Raw genomic sequence first — 21,988 nt, 5'->3', positions numbered from 1 at the left:
ACCTCTGTAAAATAGGAAAAATCATAGTATTTACCTTACATAAATATTGTGAAAAGTAAATGAATTAGTATTTGTGAGGGACTTAAAACAGTACCTGGCACATACGAAGCTCTAATATTTTATCTTATTGTCACTATCACAATAATATTTTCTGATGCTGCTTTTTAAATATTTGTACTTAATCCATACTTTGGGATAAACAGTCTTTGTTGCTTGGCCTGGAACCATAACTACCAAATATAATATTGTTGAAATTAGAAAACATGTTTAGATTTTTTTTTAATATTCTTAAACTTTTAGAAAGGATCTTGGTTATAAATTAATAACCATCTGTTCACATAAACTTCAGAGAGGCTAAGGAACAATTGAGAGATAAGTGAACAGGATTGGCGGTAGATGACATGAGAAAAGAATAATTTCCTGAAGCATTTGTTTGGGGTTTTGTTAAAATTAGAAACACTGAGAAGCAGAGAATAGAAAAAAGGAGGATACATTCCAAGTGATGAAAATAACATGTGCAAAATCTTAGAGGAGTGAGCAAATTGAAAGCCTACAATTTAGATAAAGCTTTGCTTAAAAAAAAAGAAAGACACCTTGGCAAATTCAATTTATTTTAATGGTTCTTGAATATAAAAAAAAAAGAGTTTAACTCTTTTTCTTACATTCTAGAACATAATACTGCTGTCTTAAAACCCAAACTGTGATCTAGATCCAAAAAAGAAAGTGGAGTGTATTGTCAATATTCTTTTTCCATTATAGCATTTAAAGTGGATGGAAATTGAACATATTAAAAGAGATTTGCCCTCCATTTTTCACACTGCTCTAAACTGAGCATGAGCTGATGCAGGGGATCTGAGCAGTGGGGGTGGGTAGCAAGAGGCGTGTGCATTCATGACAGCAATCAGAATCAGATGCTTAATTTATGGACTCATAGCACATAAAAGATTAAAAAACTCAAGCATTTACTGTAGCTGCTGCTGATTACTGACTATTCATTAAAAAGGTATTTGGCTTGTGCCAATGTAACCCCAATGTTCTTTGTAAAGAAAAAGTCTATCATGCAGTTTTCCTGTAAATTATGTAGGTCCCTGTTCATTCTTCTTCAAAAACCCATGGCCTGCTTCATAATAAAGAGCTGTTTAAAGGTTCTTACAGCCTAGGGATTGTGGTTAAAATACTGAAATCACACAATTAAAGGAAAGAAAAAACTAAATTAAGCCTCCAAAAAGAGACACTGCCCAAGTTAATGCTTTCCTTGTACCCGAGTGAAACTCACTCTGACAAGCAGGGCTCAAACGTGCTCTGGTAATTGCTTCTTTCCCCAGCACAGCTGAGGTAATTGCTCTGCAACTTTGCCTTCCCAGCACACACACATAGAGCTATCATGATGTGATCCCAAAATGACACCTAGACCCAAAGAGCAATGTCTTATAAATCCTGCATTCAAGAAGAATGGGAAATATTACCAAGAGAACTCAGTTTTCAGTCTAGCAGCATCTTTGGCTTTCATCCAGAAAGGAAAGAAACACATCCAGAATACCATCAGAACTTATGCCCTATCTTCTCTCTCTAAACACCAGTGCCCACAGCCAAACACAATCGATCCAGATGTTTTGGCTGCTCAGTGTCTACTCCAATTGCAAGAGCTGGACATAAGACATAAGAAATGTCCTTCTGGTTCAGACAAATAGCTTATATCCTCAGGTCATCTGTGAGAAGGTATGTTCACCCTCCCTGATACCAATCTCAAAAGAGGGAAGGCTGACTCTGAAACACCCCTAGATTTCCTTTCCTTAATAAAGCTAGTATGCATATAATATTGCTCCTTTTCTTCCTAAGTCCTTCTTGATTTCATATGCATTTTCAGCTTGTATCTACCTCTTAAAGTTCCAAAAGTTTATAAAGCCTGCTATGATAAATAATGTCTCATTGGTTTGCCTTAACCTCTTTATTGATGACTGGCACAGTGGTAAGCACACAGAAGATGTCTGGGGCAAAGTGCATACCAACATGAATTGGCTGGACTGGAAATATGCAAGGTCTGACCCCTAAATATAAATACACCACCTGATTGGTTCCCCTTGACTGGACTCCTCAGGATGCCAACCTGAGTTTTTGGCTTTGAAGGGGAGACAAGCACATGATATCTGGGTCTCGTGGTTTTATAAATATTGATTCCAAAAGAGATGAGACAGGATTTTCGTGATTCCACTGGCTTAGGGATACAGATCTCAACGATAAAGCTGACCAAATTCCTCACAACATGGCATAAAGCCATCTGGAAAATAAATGGGTAGATCTTGCTTCAATCTATTCTAACCTCACTTTCCTAGGAAAAGCAAGTGGATCATAATCTTTTCTCTGTTTCTTTTGTCCTCAGTAGACATCAAACCCTCCACATGTCCTGCTGCTCATTATTAAAATTTTCTCCTTACTTTCTATGACCAATCAAGTAATATTTAAACTCAGAGAAGGGATCTGGGATAGGTCATTTATAACTGTGAAGCTTTGGGAGACTGTTTGAGAGATAAATTCTAAGACCATCAAGGGAAAATCACCAGAAATCCCAGACTAAATTATGTCTATCCCCAAGCCAAACCATCTGTCACGAACTGAATGCTGAACTGCATGTATATGAGCCAATACTCATGTTTAAAGTAATCTATGTTATAACAGTTTTCACCCTATGAGAACATGTACTCTATAGACTCACTACTCTCTAAGTAATATCTTAGTTAAGAGAAAAACTCATAATGCTACAAGCATGCCTTGGTAACACTGATTTTCCCCCCTCCTGAAATACCCAATCCCATTCAATGGTTAAACAGTAAGGTACCTGCTCCCCCTGGCTCAGAAATATAGACGACATTTGACACTAATGTTCCTTTTCCCTCTGCTGCAGTTACAGCTTATCACTCCTATTTGATGGTAGGTAGACCCACTGCTTTGACTTATTCTGTTACTTGCGTGACAAAGGCTGACCCACCAAGGTCAGTGGTTGGATGTCATCCATCATTTTGCCAATATGTCTGCCATGATTGATGGGGATGATATACCTCAGGGTCCCTGACTTCTGTTACTGACACATTTTTTTCTCCTAGCCACACCAAGACTGGAGCTTTCAGGTACTGTACCACCTCATCTAATGGTCCTCTGATTACAATGGCTCAAGAACTGGCCTGCTTTTACAGAGCAATGGGACACAAGGCAGTGCAGTACTAGTGTTCTTGCTCACTCAAAAAGTGTGCTGACATGTAGGACCGAGGGCAAGAACTCAAACTGAGTTGTAATCCTTTGCTTGAGTGTAAATGTGGGTGATTTTTACCCAAATCCATAGCCCTAATAGATAAACAAATCCCAAACATTAAAGCCTGGATGATGTGAACAAGCCCATTAAAGTCACCTCAACTTTTTAGCGAAGTTAGCAATAGATCACTGAATTGTATAGCTAAAAAATGAAAAAAGAGTAATCTTGTTTTTGAAGATAACATGCAATCTTACAAAAAATGATTAAAATCCTCACCCTAGGTCAATAAACACAATACTCCTGATTTTCAAGCTTCTCCTCCCAGCAAACCTGACAACTCCAACACAGGCAGAAGCACAGAAGTCGATTATGGGGAAAATGCAACTGGACTGTGTGTACACTTCCCCTTCATCGTCTTCTCCTTTTAATCAATAGCACACCGAGTCTCCAGCTTCTATTGAATTAGGTTTACAAAGCTTTTTTGTTCTCACCTGTCGCTAAGAAAAATCATTCATGGCATCCTGGATCTGAACTAGCGGAGACTGCATGAATCAAAAAGGTAAAAACGTTCCCTCCCTAGGGGGGCTGCCAGCTGTCTCATGGATTCAGCGCTGCTCTTGGCTGATTCGGAAGCTACCCTGGCACCAGTTCCAGAGAGCACCGTGTAATAAGGTACCACAATGCAAACTGTTACCAGGGAGAAACAGCACATCTGGTCTGGAACAAAGGCACAGTCCATTGCTAAGAAGCAGCCTGGCCATCCGTGTCCAAGGGTGAATATGCCGGGGCCTGTCACCTGAAAGAGGGGGCCCCTGGAGCCAAATAAGTGAAGACAAAATAAAAACCACAAGGAAAAAGAAACCCTGAGAGAGGAATAACATATCATTTTCTCACCATTTCTGTCTAAATGTAAAATGATAGTCTTTTCAAATGGGATACTCTTTCTAAGAGCTATTTTTTTTTAATTTGACCAAAAACAATGGTAAGAACCAAAATTTTTAAAAGCAGAAATCAGTCTATTTGTGTCTTTAGTCTGTGTGTGTGTTGAATGACTGAAAGCTTCCCTTGCTATCCTGCTATTGTAAGCACAGCTAATGACTGGCCTCTGTTCTGTAGAAATATTTTAACTGCCAAGGACCTATTGATGTGGGCAGTGAATCTGAGGGCAGCGAGAAGCAGCAACACGTGTGATGCCTACCATACTCCTTCTACCATGCTGCGCACCTACAGCCGAAACTTCAGAGTCTGATGCTGTCCGGGTGGTTTTACAAGCTAGCGTTGTTTTTGTTTAGGTACTAAATAACACCTTCAGAAAAGGAGAAAAATCTGACTTCCAACTGCTTTAAAATACAGTTTAAAAAAAGAAAAAAAAGCAAAAAGAGAGAGAGAGAAAGAATGAGAGAGAGAGAGAGAGAGAGAGAGAGAGAGAAAGAAAGCAAGCAAGCAAGCAAGCAAGCCCGCTTACCCTGTTGCCAAAGTCCCTGTCAGAGTGAGAGTCATTATACTCTACATAAGGTTTGTGTACTTCATTCCTTTCCAAAGCCATCTGTCTGAATTTAATTCACTGATAATTTTATCAGTCTCCCCATGCTTTGCCTGAAACCTCTCCATTGCATTTTTTATTCTTCACAGATGTTAACTCTTTGAATGACAGTTTCAACGCAGTTAGAATTTTGATGAAGATACACATTCTCTCTGTGAAGGATCTCTCTCATAACAGGACTCATTCCAATTGCCCTGCTACACCAGCAGTTGGGCTTTCCAACAAAAGTTGTGCTTCTCCTGGACAAAACCAATCTAGATGCAAAACTGTATCTAGGACATTGCTAATGAAGCCACCTACAGAGCACCATCCCAGACACACTCAATACCTATTATTTCAGATGCCATTTTGGAAACTGGAAATCAGAATACATTTCATAGGGATAATTCCAACCTCCCTTCCTACCTGATTAGGGCATTTAAGACTATCTTTTTTAAAACGCAGACCATTAAAATGTCCCATAGAGGGGCACCTGGGTGGCTCAGTCGTTGGGCATCTGCCTTCAGCTCAGGTCATGATCCCAGGGTCCTAGGATCGAGCCCCACATCAGACTCCCCGCTCCGTGAGAAGCCTGCTTCTCCCTCTCCCATTCCCCCTGCTTGTGTTCTCTCTCTTGCTGTGTCTCTGTCAAATAAATAAATAAAATCTTTAAAAAATAAATAAATAAATACGTACATACATAAATAAAATGTCCCATAGACCTATTTCAAAATCGGCTATCTGAAGGAATTGTTTCTCCATAAGAAAAAAAAAAGAGAGAGAGAGAGAGAACATTTAAATGCACTTGTAGGTTGTACATAAGTAGTTTATCTCAAGTACATTATCTAATCATTTTGAGGATAGTCTATTTTTAGTTTCCAGATTAATTCGATGAAAAAGGTCCTTGTACAGTTGATGTCACATCCTGATTTTAATTTTGCCCAATAGGCATTTCTAAGCACCTTTGCTCAACGAGGTGTGATGCTGGGCACTGCAGGAGGTGGACAGGAAGGCTCACCAAACAACTACCCCCTAAGAGCTTGTGGCCTAGTGGAGAAGATGAGACACAAAGCACACCGTGACTAGTACAAAGTGCGACACCAACACAAGTAAGAGAGAGACTTCTTTAACCACAAACATGGGTGCAGACTCCATAACAGAGATCAATTTTTACTTGGGCCCTGAAAAGTGGGTAGGATTTTGAGGAGGAGAAATGAGAATGAGAAGGTATCTAGACGCTGGGAACGGAATTCATGAAAGCATGGATGTGGGACAGCATGTTCTGGGAACACAAAGGGCACCAGCTGGACTGGATCAGAGGGTGTGTGAGGGAAGAACCCAGAGAAATAGGTACAGAGGTAAAGTGGGGCCATGATTTGGAGATGCAGAGGTGCCACTGGTGCCAAAGGTGTCTGAGCAAGAATAAGACCAAATGTGAACTGCACTTTCAAAAGATAAAGGCCATCCTCTGTAGGACGAATGAGGAAAAGATATTAAAGACAGGGAAATTTTAGATGTGTTGTCATAAGGAGGGCAAAAGAGGTCCAGGATTAAGGCAAGGGCAGGTGGAATGAAATTCAGGGAATTTGCTCAAACACTCCAACCAAACAGATGGTATAGATATATTCAAATCAAAAGAAAGGTGGGCTGAGCAAAGCAACCTGACTAAAGTGCTTTGCTGAGTTGCTTCTTTTTTCTTTGTTAACCGTCGGGTGTCCCAGGTGTTGCCCGCCATTTCCCAAAGGAACCAATCAGCCCTTTCTGGAAGTGTCTTCGTCAAACTTGTGATTTTTAACCCCAAGGGGGTGCACCTTTCCTAGAAGTATCATGACACCAGGTTGATGCATGGAGTGTACAGAGCAAGCTCCTCTTCCATCTCCCTGCTCCAAAAAGCTGTTTAATATATTGCCCTATAATGGAGGGTGTGTCAGATATTAAACTGATAAGGACAAATACTATACTTGATCTTAGCCAAAAGGCCGAGAAGCAATGGTGATCATTTTTTGGCTATTAATGATCACTGATACTGCTTTCGGGACAGTTAGAAAGTTCCGACGCCCATTTTGTGTTTATACTCTCTGAGCTTTCACTGGAAGACACCATTCTGAAAGCCTGATACATGAACAAGAGAAAGGCCAAGAAAACAAGGCACTGACTCCTCAGTAGCCCAGGTCTAAGTGGCCTGACAGGAGGGAACGATGGGAGAGCAAGTTAGTGCCCTAATTAAAATAATGTAGATACCATCCATAGATTAAAATGTCAAAACTGAAGAATAAAAATGTATCACTTAAAATTGGGGATGTTGATGATTATTATTGCCCCTCTGAGGGACAATACCATAGAAGAACTGAAGATCTTAATCTTCTCAGGACATGATTGTGTTAACTTTCACTAATCTCAGGGATAATGTGTGATACTAAACCAAGTCCCAGCCTAGAAAAACTGCATTCATTCATTCATTCATTCATTTTAAGATACAAGTGTTGTATTTTATTTTTTTCTCAAGTTCTTATTTAAATTCCAGCTAGTCAACATACAGTGCGATATTAGTTGCAGGCATAGAATTCAGTCATTTATCACTTACATACAACACCCAAGGCTCATCACGAGTGCCCTCCTTATTACCCATCACCTGCTTAATCCGACCTCTACCCTCACCCCCTATCCCTACCCCTACCCACCTCCCCTCTAGTAACTATCAGTTTGTTCTCTATAGTTAAGAGTCTGTTTCTTGGTTTACCCCCTCTCTTTTTCTCCCCTATGTTCATTTGTTTTGCTTCTTAAATCCCACATATTAGAAAAACTGCCTTTAGAGCAAAATATATAAATGCTTCCCAACAAGCAACTTAGGGGAGAATCTGGCTTAATGTGGTATGGTAGGACTAGCTAGTCATTCACCAAAACCCAATCTCCTTTTTTCCTGAGGACATAGACTGTATTTCCTGGCCTCATGATGGATTCTTCAACTGACTTCTGCCTAACTAAAAGTGACACAAATGATGTTCTCCACTTACCAGCCTGAAAAGCTTTCAGCTTGAGCCTCCATATTCTCTTTTTTGTTTTCTGATGAAGTAGAGGAGCAGAGAACTCCAAATTTCCAGGGAACGATAGGGCCACATGAAGGAAGGACTGTGTGAAGCAGACATTTCCAACAACCCATACTGGAATATGTTGGGAATAAGAATACTTTCATAAACTGTTACTGTGTTTAGTCACTGAGATTTTGGGGTTGTTTGGAACATCAATCAGCCTGCTTTGGCTGATAGACATTTAAGGTTTTAGAGTCAGACAAACTTAAGCCTTTGTTTCAGCTCTGTCACTTCAATAGCTCTGAAAAGTTGACCAAGTTACTTAACCTCTTAGAGCTTCAGTTCCCTTATAAGTAAAGCAGGGAAAATAGAGCTGCTGTGAGCATAAAATAAAATGTACGTAAATCTATTGGCATTGTCCCTGGCAATAGAAAGCATACAATATAAGATAGCTATTATTATCAGTGGTAGAGAGAAGACATCATTTGTATGCTGTTATTATCCAGCATTTAAATGGCCTTGGGGAATGGGATAAGAAGGTAGAGCTATCAGAAATGTTCCTCTCTAAGATTTTCTAGAGAAGGCAACTACAATTTTATCTTCATCTGTTATAAAGAATTACTTCTGATTAAAATAATATCTTGTTAATCTCAAGGAACGATAAGGAAACCTAAGATTTAGATTGAGATTCAAATTCCAGTATGAAATATCTACCTCTGGCCATGGTTGAATGACTGGTATGGGAAATATTCTCATTCCAAACTACAAAACTGTACAAAATATATGAGTCAATTGTTGTCAAGCACTGGACAATGAACCACACAGGGCTGTGATCCTTGACAGAAGGGAAACATGTAGGGTGAGCTTCATGTTGACCCCATATTTCTATCTAGGGCACTTGCTGAAGTACAGAAAGTGGCAGTCTCATTAGTCAGAGGAGACAAAGTCTGGAATTTAGGGCTGCTTAAGAGACTAGAATTTAAAGAGAAAGGTACTTGAGATGGGAAAGATGCAAAAAGTGGGGTCCCCAGAACTCTGCATGGAGATGCCCCTCACAACCTTGGCCAAGCACTGGACTGTACTTGAGTAGGGTGAAACTCACTGAGTCCATCCAGAGAACAGTTGCTGGGAAGTGATTCCTGAATGAAGATACCAGAGGTTATAAAGTGCTGGGTGACTTTGGAGTTCTAGCCAGTCAGGGTGGAAGAAAGAGACTTCACTTAGTAATTTGGACATTTAGTTAAGACTTCACAAAGGCCACACATTAGAAATAAGGACTATGCCCTAGAATAAGGGATATGCTCTAGGGGGAAAATAACTGTAAAAGATCCTTTCTAACAACATCCAAAACATCTACAATAAGGTTTCTCAGCACTATTGAAATATTGGATCAGATTGTTCTTTGTTGTGGGATGCTTTACTTGTGAATTATATGATATTTAGCAGCATTCCTAATCTCTACCCACTATATGCCAACATCACCCCCAAGTTGTGACAACCAAAAACATCTTTCTATATACATTGCCAAATGGGGAAAATTACTCCTGGTTGAGAACCACCACTCGACAAGATCTAAGCAATCACTATGAATTAACTGTCAGCCAGAAAAACTCAAAATTCTGTAAAGGAAACATCATAGTCCATAAATTATGTCTCACCCACAATATCCAATATATTTTTTTAAAAAACTGCTACAAATGCAAATAGGAAAAAAAAAGTTTGACCTAAAGTGAAAAAAACGTTAATAAAAATAGTCCCTCAGAATGATGTGGGTGCTGCTATTATCAGAGAAGTAGTCTTAAAGCACTATTATAAATATGTTCAAAGATTTAAAGGAAATGAGGAATAGAATGAGTGAATAGAGAATATCCATAGAGACATTAAAACTGTAAAAAAGAACCAAACAGAAATTCAAGAACTGAAAAATAAAATATATGAAATAAAAACTCACTGGATGAGCTTAGGAGAAAATTGGACAGTGGAAACAAAGGGATCAGTGAGCTTGAAGCTGGGTCAGTAGAAATCACCCTAACTGAAGAATAAAGATAAATATTAATTTTTAAAAATGAACAGCACCTTAGTGTCCTGTGTCAGAAAGATGTTTAATAGGCATACAGTTAGAGTATCACAAGAACAGGAGAGAAAGAGATGGGGCATAAAAATATTTGAAGAAATAGTAATTGAAATTTCCCCAAATTTGATGAAAAATATCAATGCACAGATATGAAAAGCTGAGCAAACCAAAAACAGTATAAGTACAAAGAAGACCATACCTGGGCACATGACAGTAAAACAGCTGAACACCAAAAATAAAATATTTTAAGAGCAGCCAAAGGGGAAAAACTATTATACATAGGAGAACAATAATAGGGATGACTCTGACTTCTCATTAGAAACAATGGGGCTAGAAGACAATGAAACAGCATCTTTAATGCTTAAAAAGGGGACTTTAGCTTCCAACCAAAATAGAATAACAAAACAACCTAAAATAAGAAAAGGAGGGAAATGAAATACATGAAACAATGGTTTTCAAAAAACTGGATATCAGTCAACAAAGCACAGTGATCCAAGAGACAGGAAATAAATAGGTGAGGCTCATGGTTGCCCCATTTTCTTGTCTTACGAGTTTCCAGGCCACTAACAGGGAGGGGGAAACCAGGCAGAGCCCATCAGACTATCTGAGTTGAGGAGATGGAGTTTAGAGCCCAGGGAAAACAAGGCAGATGGTGTTTGAAGAAAGACTGGCACAAAGAGAACCTTGGAAGTCTCCAGAGAATCTCCCTCAGGTATTGAGCACAATCATTTGAGGAATCTACCTGGGGCCAGGGAATTAAAGGAACAGTACACCCAGTGGTCTCAGAGGACAAGCACCATTGCCCATTATCACCAGCCAGACTGAAAAACCACATTATTCAGGGAACATTGGATAAAGTACTTGGAAAAGTATTACATTAGACATGAGGAATAACTAAATATCTCTAGACTAAATGATGTTCTGGTTACACATAATGAAATTATAAAAGCAAGACCCAAAATGTTCAAGCTGTTTCCAAGTAACTTAACTGCATTCTAGAACAAAGCACAAGAATATTTAAAAGAATATAAAAATATTCAGCACCCAACAAAAGAAAATTCACAGTGCCTGGCCTCCAATCTAAATTCACCAGAAATACAAAGAAGCCAGAATATACAACCCATAAAGAGGAGGTAAATCAATCAATTGAAACTGACCCAGACTGAGATCAATGTTAGAATTAACAGACAAGGGCACTAAAATAATTATGAAGACTGTATTCCATATGTCCAAAATCTTAAGTAAAGACAAGAAATATTTTTTTAAAAAGGAGATTCTCCAGAGCCAGAAATCTGGGGCAATCAAACTGGATAAGAAAACAGCCATGGTTAGGATGAAAAATACACTGGATAGGAATAACAAGAAATAAGATGTTTCAGAAGAAGAAAATAATAAACTTGAAGAAGTAACAACAGAAATTATCCAAAATGAAACTCAGAAAGAAAAAAAGAATTTACAAAAATGAACAAAGCATCAGTCAGTGATCTGTGGGCCAAGTTCAAGTGGCCTAATATTTATGTAATTAAAATCTCTGAAGGAAAGAAAGGGAAGGACCCAAAAATATGTTTGAAAAAATGATGGCCATAATTTTTCTAAACTGATGAAAACCATAAACTCACAGATCCAAGAAGCCCAATAAATCCTAAGAACAAGAAATAGGAATTAAACTACTGAGATTAATCAAATTAATCAAATTGGTCAAACCAAGTGATAAAGAGAAAACCTTAAGAGCAGCCTGGGAAGAGGGTGTCAGGGTGGGGAGGAGAGCATGTTACATTTAAAAAATAAATAAGTAAGGATGAGAGCAGATTTCTCATCCCAAACAAAGCAAGCAAGAAGACAATGGAGCAACACCTTTAAAACACTGAAAGAGAAAAACAATCTGCCAACCTATAATTGTATACCTAGCAAAAATATCTTGCCAAAAATGAAGGCAAAATAAAGTCTTTGAGACATGCAAAAACTGAAATAATTTATCACCGGAAGATGTGCACTACAAGAAATGTCAAAGGAAGTCCTTCAGGCCAAACAAAAAAGATATGAAATGGAAATATGTATCTATACAAAGGAATGTAGATTACTAGAAAAGGTAGCTACATGGATAAATATATGTTTTTATTCTTATTTTTTAGATCAATTTAAAAGAGAATTTACTATTTAAACAAAATTAATAGCAATATACTATAGGATTTATAACATGTATAAATAAAATGTATGACAGAAATAGTCTAAAGGCCAGAAGGGGGAAGTGGAGGCACGATTACTACATTATATGGGAAGTTATCTAATATTGATTCTAAGTAGACTATAATAAGTTAAGAATGCATATTTTTATTCACATCAATGCCTTTTAAAAAACGAGCTATAGTTCCAAAGCCAATACAGGAAATAAAACAATATAAAAATATTTAATTAACCCAATTTGCAATTGTACTTCTTACTCTCTGTGTGACCTTATGTGAGTTATTTCAACGTCTCTTTTTTTTTTAGAGAGAGTGTGCACAAGTGGGGGTAGCAGGAGCAGAGGGAGAGGGAGAGAGGGAATCTTAGATCATGACCTGAGCTGAAATCAAGAGTCGGACACTTAACCAACTGAGCCACCCAGGTGCCTCTATTTCAACTTCTCTTAAATTCCATTTCCTCATCTCTCACTAAATGTATTTAATAATACTAATTTCATTAAATTGTGATGACAAACTAGACTTTAAGTTCATTGGGGAAAAGGAAAGTATCTTACTAATTTTTATATTGCCTGTACCAGGCATAATGATTGATATACGTATTTTTATATTTACTAACCTTTTTCTTATGCCCTACACCTTGTAAAGTGACTTAGTGCCTGGCATATAATGAATAACAAATATTTTTAAGTGAATTCATTTCAAAGTACTCTATAAAATGATGAAATATAAAAAGACAATAAATGTATCAAATTAATTAAAATGTCATGTATTTCTATCTGCAGTAAGTTAAGGGAGAATTGCACCTCTTTATGTCAAAAAAGTCACATTAAGAATATTTGAGGATAGGGGCACCTGGGTGGCTCAGTTGGTTGAGCGACTGCCTTTGGCTCAGGTCATGATCCTGGAGTCCCGGGATCGAGTCCCGCATTCGGGATCCCTGCTCGGCGGGGAGTCTGCTTCTCCCTCTGACCTTCTTCTCTCTCGTGCTCTCTATCTCTCATTCTCTCTCTCAAATAAATAAATAAAATCTTAAAAAAAAGAATATTTGAGGATAATACTCCATTTCTTTGCCTCAACAATAATGATATGAATATCAAAATCTACCTTACAAATGTCACCCAAAAAAAGTTTATCCTCCAATGATTTAAAACTGTCACAGTTAAATCCTGATGACCTCAAACAATTGTTCTTCCCAAGTCAGGTGGTCTCTGAGGGTCTGCAGCAAGTCCACCAAAAGAAAGGAAAACATTCATAGTCTCCATGTCACAGTCACAGATGGCTGCCTGATTAACAGGTACTAAGGCCCTGAACTGTTTGGCTAAGAACCACTTTAATTTAAATGTTAAGTAGGGTCAAGGATAAAAAGCAAGAGTAACTTACTGCTTCATCTCTAAGAAGATGCATCAGGGATGTCTTCAGATATGAGGAATATTTACTGGCCTCAAAGGATCCCCACTCACTCCTCTCATATTAGTAATGGCAATCATCAACTACTGAGCACAAATTCCATCAGATTCTGAACCAAGCACTTTGCATATATTAGTTAACTTAATGTTTGTAACTCCATAGACCAAGTATTATATATGCATTACCATTTTACGTATGAGAATACTAAATCTTAGGGACACCTACTGACTTGTCCAGAATCACATATTCAGGAGACAGAAACAAATGTGAACAAGGTCAGGTCTGAGATTACTAAATCCGGGCTCTCTTAAATACCTGACCCTACTGCCTTCCTTAAATTTATTGTGGAAATGAGGAAATCTGATATCAGAACAGCATTCACCTAAAGAAGTATATATAATATTGTGTTCTAGTATATCTTAATTGTTTATAACCCAGTTAACTTCAGCCTGAAATTTTGGAAGGCCTCCAGTAATTTACATATAAATCTCTCTCTCTCTCTCTCTCTCTCTCTCTCTCTCTCTCATACACACACACACACACACACACACACACACACACACACACACACAAACATACTTAAGAATCAGTGTGGTGAATGGAAAGAACACAGCCTTCAAAGTCAGCTAAATTTGTTTCATACTTTGGTTTCATACTCTGACTTACAAGCTACATGATCCTGACGGAATATTTACCTTTCTGTTTTGTGATATGTAAAATGAGGATAACAGTGTCTACCCTGTGGAGATTCTTGAGGTTTAACTTAGATGGCCTTTGTGACAGGTCCCAACACAGAGACCAGTGAATATTTCCCATCTTTACTCCTCCAAAAACTCACAAGCATTTAAAATGAAAGACTCTTACCAACAAAGAAATGACTGGCTAATTAGGCATCATTCATTGACATGTGGACACTATTGGAGAGCACAGGTTCTGTTTTGATCTCCAAAAGGGCTGTGTCTGCCTGGTCTCCTCTTGCAGGCTCAGTAACCTACCACCAGATGGCAGAAGATGTGTGATGAATCAGAGGAGATGGGGCATCTTGATTGGGAAGAAGATAGGCATTCCAGAGAAAACAAATAGTATGGACGCTTTCCACAGATAGATACAGGACATTATATAGACACAGATAGATACAGGACATTATATAGACGATTCCTACTGTCCATGAAAAGGTGATGCTTAAGATCTCTTCCAACTCTTAAGAGTTATAGTCTTACATTTCTCAAGAGAGCTCTGGTCCATGTTAGATTCAAAATCACACAACTCAGATTCTCAACATCAGGACTAAGTTAGTGTAGATCTAAATCAAAATGATTCTAACTTGAGTATCATAATGAAGAATGGCAGAAACCAATTATAACACAATGAATTTTTAATCCATTAGTCCATACAGATACAAAATATATCTTACATGTATATGTGTTATAAATAATATTTTTAAGTGGAGTGAAGAAGAAAAAGCTCTTCTTTACAGAGGAATTATAACTAATAAATGACTGAGAAGAGTCAACAGAATTAGAAAATCACCATTGGGAAACCACCACAGTAATAACTGATTCTGGTAAGAATCAGCAATATATGTCAAAACAAGGGTGAAAGACTGCCAAAGAGGATATTCACACAGTGGGGAAGTCTCACTTCACTGATTATGTATTAATTTCAAAGAGGAAAAAGTATGTTTGGTAGTGGGAAAACCTGATGGACTTCACCTTAATTCAATTATCAAACTTAACATCATCAATGAAAAACAAAATGACTTAATGTGTCTCCTAATTAGAGGTACTGAGAAGGGTACAACATCAAATCTGTAGTATTCCTGCAAAAGAAAAAAACATTTCACCTGAGTCATAATAAAACAATCACACAAATCCCAATTAAAGGATTATCTACAAAGTAACTGATCTTGACTTTTTAAAAAATGACAAAAAAGCACCAGGGAACTATTTATTCTAGGAAGACCCTAAAGAAGCAAGACAAGTAAATGCAATGAATGATCTTTGACTAAATCCTGACTTTAAATTTTGAAAAAAAAAATTTTAACCTATGAAAACATTATTGGGACAACTGTGAAATTCTGAATATGGACAGTATATTAGATCATAGTGTTATGTTAGTGCTAGATGTCTCAATTATGAAAGTAATATTTGGTTATGTCAAAGAATGTCCATTTCTTAGAAAACATAAGCTGAAATGGGAAGTATCATGAATCCTGCAAGCCTGCACCTAACCCTCAAATTGTTCAGGGAAAGAAAAAGAAAGTGTGTGTGTGTGTGTGTGTATGTGTGTGTGTGTGTGTGTGTATAATTTCATATATGTAGCTGAGGCCAGAGGGAGGAGCCATTTCTTTCTAACATTGGCAAAGTCTATAGTCTAACCCTTTATTGTTTTGATTTGTCTTTCCAGAAGTGACTATCAGTGCATGCATAAACCTGGCTGCTCTGAGCTCTGGCAGCACACTCATTTGTAAGGCCACATGTGGACTCCACAGGACAGCAGCAGGTAACTTTATCTGAATTTATTCTCCACCTGGAATGGAAGTGGGTCATCACATCCCCATCTGAGAAAGGTCAAACTTCAGAGCTTCTCTCAGCACCCAAGCTGTTCTTCCTTGTATTATTACACTTTACAGGGCTCCACCAAGTCTATTTTGAGATTTTTTTTTTAAATGGGGAAGTTGGTATGGTGTCTGTGATCCACTGAAATATATTTGCTAAAGGACAGACTTCAGTATGATGCCCTCCCACTCCCACTGTCCCTTATGCTTGACCCTCAACCATGTTAAACCTGAAACACATACAGGAATCTGTTAGATGTTGAAAGAAACAACATGGGCTGGGAATTCATTCTGGCATGGACTTTCCTAACAGATTTCCCCTGCTGGGTCTGGACCGTCTTTAAGTTTTTCCTTTTTCCTATGCACTTTCTCAGCAGCATGCTATTTGTAAAAATATATCTTTATCTTTCACTATTATACTAACCTGAATCCAGAAAAAACACAGGAATTCCCAATGTTTTATGATGTTAGACAAATCACCTGATCTTGCTGCATTTCTGTTGCCTTACCTCTAAAATAGCAAAAGTAAGTATCTCATTGAGTTGCATGGGAAATGAAAATATAGACATCGTGCTTGATCAGGAGCTCCTAGAAAGCAAGGGTTTCCCCATTCATATTTGTGTCACAGCACCAGGACTTTAAATACACATTTGATTGAATGGTATGCCTGAATATAGATGCCTTAACAAAGACAGTCCCCTACTCCCATATAGTCTAGGGAAGAACATTTTGACTAATAGGTTCCAGAGATATATAATATTATAGTTGATGAAGGTAGGTCTTATAGCTGTTTGTGTTGCTATTCTTACACTGAATGGCAATAGTTCTTAGCTACAAAATACTGATTTGAGTTTAGCACATACTACACATTGCTGTCTAATTAGATGGTTAAGATGAACTCAGTGATAAAAATATTATTCAAATATTTTCATATGTTGGGACAGGAGTCAACAACTTTTTCTGTAAAAAGCCAGATAATAAATAGCTAGGTTTTGAGGGCTATGTAGTCTCTGTCACAACTATTCAATGCTGTCACTATACTAGGAAAGCACCATGGACAGTACTTAAATGAAATAGCACAGCTCTTCCACAGGAGGCCTACACGCCGCCGCCGCTGGGGCCGCCGCCATGTCTCTAGTGATCCCTGAGAAGTTCCAGCACATTTTGCGAGTACTCAACACCAATATCGATGGGCGGCGGAAAATAGCCTTTGCCATCACTGCAATTAAGGGTGTGGGGCGAAGATATGCTCACGTAGTGTTGAGGAAAGCAGACATCGATCTCACCAAAAGGGCCGGAGAGCTAACTGAGGATGAGGTGGAACGTGTGATCACCATTATGCAGAATCCTCGCCAGTATAAGATCCCAGACTGGTTTTTGAACAGACAAAAGGACGTGAAGGATGGAAAGTACAGCCAGGTCCTGGCCAATGGCCTGGACAACAAACTTCGTGAAGACCTGGAGAGACTGAAGAAAATTAGGGCCCACAGAGGGCTGCGCCACTTTTGGGGACTTCGTGTCCGAGGCCAGCACACCAAGACCACAGGGCGCCGTGGCCGCACCGTGGGTGTGTCCAAGAAGAAATAAATTTGTAGGGGCGCCTGGGTGGCTCAGTCGGTTAAGCGACTGCCTTCGGCTCAGGTCATGATCCTGGAGTCCTGGGATCGAGTCCCGCATCGGGCTCCCTGCTCGGCAGGGAGTCTGCTTCTCCCTCTGACCCTCTTCCCTCTCGTGCTATCTCTCATTCTCTCTCTCTCAAATAAATAAATAAAATCTTTAAAAAAAAAAAAGAAATAAATTTGTAGGCCTTGTCTGTTAATAAAATAGTTTATACACCTAAAAAAAAAAAAAAAAGAAATAGCACAGCTGTACTTTTTTTTATGGACACTGATATATGAATTTCATAAAATTTTCATGTGTCTCAAATATTCTTTTTGATTAAAACAAAGATGTTTCTCTGAGCTAAAAACACACAAAAATGGGCATTTTTATGACAGGATGTAATCTGTTAGGATATTGTGCTAAGATATTACATGAATTTATCATGCATTTTTATATCAACCTAAAATTCAACTTCTGAAATCATGAGTTAAATATATAGTAAACTGAAATTCACATTTTAAAAAGAGTGAGGACAAAGTGTCTCCTTAAAAGGCAATTCTTTTTCAGAAATTTAGTGATTTTTCACTGTTTTCTAATGATGATAAAAATTTCTAAAACTATCAGTGAACTGTAAAAATTATTTTCACTGTGTGTGATTTAAAGTGATTAAATTCGACCTGCCTCAGGGTACCTGGGTGGCTCAGTCGGTTAAGCATCTGCCTTCAGCTGGGGTCATGATCCCAGGGCCCTGGGATGGAGCCCCACATCCAGCTCCCTGCTCAGCAGGGTGTCTGTTTCTCCCTCTCCCTCTGCCTGCCACTGCCCATGCTTGTACTCTCTCTCTCTCTGTCAAATAAATAAATAAAATCTTTAAAAAATAAATAAGTAAATTAGACCTGCCTCAACAGGCCTTAATGGCTTACAGGTACCACCTAACAGCATATTTACTCATTCACTTTATACAATGATCCCCTAATAACTTTAGAGCTTTCATATATTTTTTTTGAAAAATATGTGGGGTTTTTTTCCTTGACATGTGATTATCCCAATTACGTGTTTGGTATATGTCAACAGCAGGAACAAATCTAGAAACCCAGCAAGAGAATGAAAGTATAAAAAACTCTTATAGGTATACCTGGGTGGCTCAGTCATTGGGCGTCTGCCTTCAGCTCAGGTCATGATCCCAAGGTCCTGGGATGGCGCCCCGCATCAAGCTCCCTGCTCCGCGGGAAGCCTGCTTTTCCCTCTCGCACTCCCCCTGCTTGTGTTCCCTCTCTGGCTGTGTCTCTCTCTGTTAAATAAATAAAATCTTAAAAAAATAAACTCTTATAAAGGAAAAAGGAGCATGTTAGATGATTGTTCACCCCTTTCTTACTGATTTGCTCCAGGCTTCAAGGCTCTATGACTGAAAATCTGTGTCATTTTTTTACATGGTATCACAAGGGGTGGGGAGAATTGGAGTTACTCATTTAACAGTTATATACTGTATTCCTCTTATATGCCAAGGGCTGCTCTGGCATTAGCAAAGCAGTGGTCAACCAATCAACCAAGCTACCTATTCTCACAGACTTACACTCTAGGGAGGGAACACAGACAAAGAACAAAAATGTTAGATAATGATAGATACAATGCAAAGAATTTTCATAGGCTAATGTGACAGAAAATAAGTACCAGAAAGGCCAGTTACACCAGGTGATCAGAAAAACGCCACTTAGAGGAGGTGATACTAAAATTGAGATATAATTTACAAGGAGAAACGTGTTGGAACAAGAGCGGGGGGGCGGGGAGTGCATTTCAGGCAGAAGAAACAAGTAGTACAAAGGCCTTGGGTAGGGAGGAGTTGGTCTATTTGAAAAACTCAGGTATTTGTATGGCTAAAGCACAGGGAGTGAAAGTGAGTGGAAATGAACTCAGGTGGGTAGGCAATAGCCAGATCAGGTAGGGTTTTGTAAGCCAAGGTAAGAAGTCTGGACTTTATTCTACGTGTGATGGGGCAAGAATGTAAGGAGGGAAGCCAGTGAAAAAGGTGCCATAGTAGTCCAGGCCAGAGATAACAGTAGGTCTGACCAGAAAAGTGGGAAAAGGTCAATCTGTTTTGAAGATACAGGCATCAAGTCAGTCTGTTACAGAGGTAGAAGTGGGAGGCAAGGAAAAGAAGAATCAAGGATGACTCCTTCAATTTTGGCTGTAGCAACTAGATGGATAAGGTTGTCATTTGCCAGGAAAGCAAGACAAAGGGGAAGCAGGTTTGGGGTGGGGGACAGATCAAGAGTTCTGTTTTGGTCATACTGTAGTAGTTTCCTAGGACTTTTGTAACAAATTACCACAGATGGGGCAGCTTAACACAACAGAAATTTATTCTCTCACAGTTCTGGATGCTTGAAGGTCAAAAGCAAAGTGTGGACAGGGTAATGAATTCTAACTGATTCATTCCAATCCTACATCTATTGAAAGCTGAAAAGATCTCTTTAAGAAAAACAATAGCATAATGATTAATTAAGAGTATACATGGGTTTTTTTTGCAGGTAGATAGCCTGGATTTAATTCCTGATGCTGCCATGTACTAGCTGGGAGACCCTGGACAAACTATCTGACCTCTGCATGCCTCCATTTCTTTATCTGTAAAGTGGGGCTACAGTGCAATTCTGACACTAGCTACCTGGAGTTAGGAAAACTTTACAGGTTAAGGGCTCAGGCTTTCACAAGACTGTTCTCACTTCAAACACTGGCAATAAGCTCAGGGGTTCCCCAGTCACCTCCACTTCTGACCAGCTGGCTAAAAATCTGGTAACACAACTTATAGAACTCAGGAAAGCACTATACTATTATAATTTTGTTATAGCAAAAGAATACAACTCAGAACCAGTGAAAAGAGACATACAGGGCACGATCTGCAAGGATACCAAATGCCAAACTTCCATGTCTTCTCCCTGTGGATTCAGGACACATCACCCGGCTCACTCAAGCTTTAATGTGTAGAATTTTCCTTAGGGTTTCATTACGTAGGCATGAATCATTGGCCATATGATTGAATTCAATCTCCAGCCCCACCTCCCCTCCCAGGAGGTTGAGCTGATGTTGCATAGCTCAAAGACTCAACTCTGTAATCACACATTGGTCTTTCTGGCAGTCAACCCCCCATCCTGATACTATATAAGAACCTATCATGAGTTGTCTCCTTAGCAAAAACTACCAGGGCCTACCATGAATAACAAAACTGAGGAAATTCCAAGGATTTAGAGGCTCTCTCCCAAGAACAAGGAAAAAGGGCAGCCAAAGTCTTCATTATACAACAGCGTCTAACAAAATCTACCTCAAAGTTTGTTTTAAGGGTTAAAAGAGCTAATAAATGTAAAATACTTAAAACACTGCCTGGCACTACAGAGATGTTAGCTACTTTTGTTCTCTAAATATTAGATAGTCCTACATTCATTAAGTTCTATTAAATCTCATATTCCTGCTGTATTTTCCTCCCTAAGTGAGATAATCCACCTTGGCTTCTTCAAATGTGAAAGACCCCATGGAGCTGAACTATATGCATTTTTCATCTATCTTTTCAAGATCTGTGACAATTTTTTTCTAAGATTTTGTTTATTTATTTATTTTAGAGAGGGAGTAAGCAAGTGAGCAAGGAGAGGGGCAGAGGGAGAGGGAGAGAATCTCAAGCAGAGTCTGCACCAAAGGTGGAGCCCAACGTGCGGCTCAATCTCAGGACCCTGAGATCATGACCTGAGCTGAAGCCAAGAGTCGGATGCTCAACTGACTGAGCCACCCAGGTTTCTAATATAGTATCATCATGTGCCAAATAGGCATGGTTTTTATATAAAGCCTAAAAACTGTTGAGTGACTGGGATAATTATTAGCAATCAGTACTCCTAATTAAAACTTACTGCTATAATGCAACATAATCAACTTATACTTTCTATTTTTCATTTTTTGTTTCAACAAATATTTATTTAGTACTATTCTAGGTGCTGAGTCTATAGCAGTGAACCAAACAAAGTTATTGCCTTCGTTGAGAGGGAGGGCTTGTATACTATTGGGAAATTCAGATAATAATCGCATTCTAAAATATTTATTTATAATATACATTTAACATATATTTAGTATATACAACATGTCTATACACTTAATATATATAACATATATAATGAAAAATAAAGCTGAATGAGGTATGGAGCACGATGAAGTGTTCTGTTCAGAGAAGTTTTCACTGAGAAGGTACTATTTAAGGAGAATCTGGAATGAAGCGGTTCCTGTATATCCTGAACTGTTTTCTGCTCTGTTTGTACACCAGAGGATCTGCCCCTCTGGTTTCTGTACATACAGTCTTTCTTCCTCACCTCTATCTAGACTAAACCAGTTGA

The 21,988-nt window shown here is 38.6% G+C and overlaps 1 protein-coding gene and 1 non-coding gene across 2 annotated transcripts; one reads left to right on the top strand and one right to left on the bottom strand.

Moving 5' to 3' along the window:
- Positions 1-6,569: 6,569 nt before the first annotated feature.
- On the bottom strand, positions 6,570-6,760 carry LOC112825341 (U2 spliceosomal RNA). Its single transcript, XR_003208657.1, has one exon. It is a non-coding gene; the product is annotated as a U2 spliceosomal RNA (small nuclear RNA).
- A 10,344-nt stretch (positions 6,761-17,104) lies between these two features.
- LOC112825189 (small ribosomal subunit protein uS13) lies at positions 17,105-17,612 on the top strand. Its single transcript, XM_025873276.2, has one exon. The coding sequence runs from the start codon at positions 17,148-17,150 to the stop codon at positions 17,604-17,606; it is 459 nt and encodes a 152-aa protein (XP_025729061.1). The 5' UTR covers positions 17,105-17,147; the 3' UTR covers positions 17,607-17,612.
- The last annotated feature ends 4,376 nt before the right edge of the window (positions 17,613-21,988 follow it).

The sequence above is a fragment of the Callorhinus ursinus genome, unplaced genomic scaffold, assembly GCF_003265705.2.
Source record: "Callorhinus ursinus isolate GAN/ISIS: 27379988/994484 unplaced genomic scaffold, GSC_fseal_2.0 scaffold12, whole genome shotgun sequence".
Taxonomy (NCBI): domain Eukaryota; kingdom Metazoa; phylum Chordata; class Mammalia; order Carnivora; family Otariidae; genus Callorhinus; species Callorhinus ursinus.
This window is presented reverse-complemented; position numbering and strand designations above follow the sequence as displayed.

Coding starts and splice junctions, on each gene's coding strand:
- LOC112825189 (XM_025873276.2), top strand. CDS start 17,148: ATGTCTCTAGTGATCCCTGAGAAGTTCCAGCACATTTTGCGAGTACTC.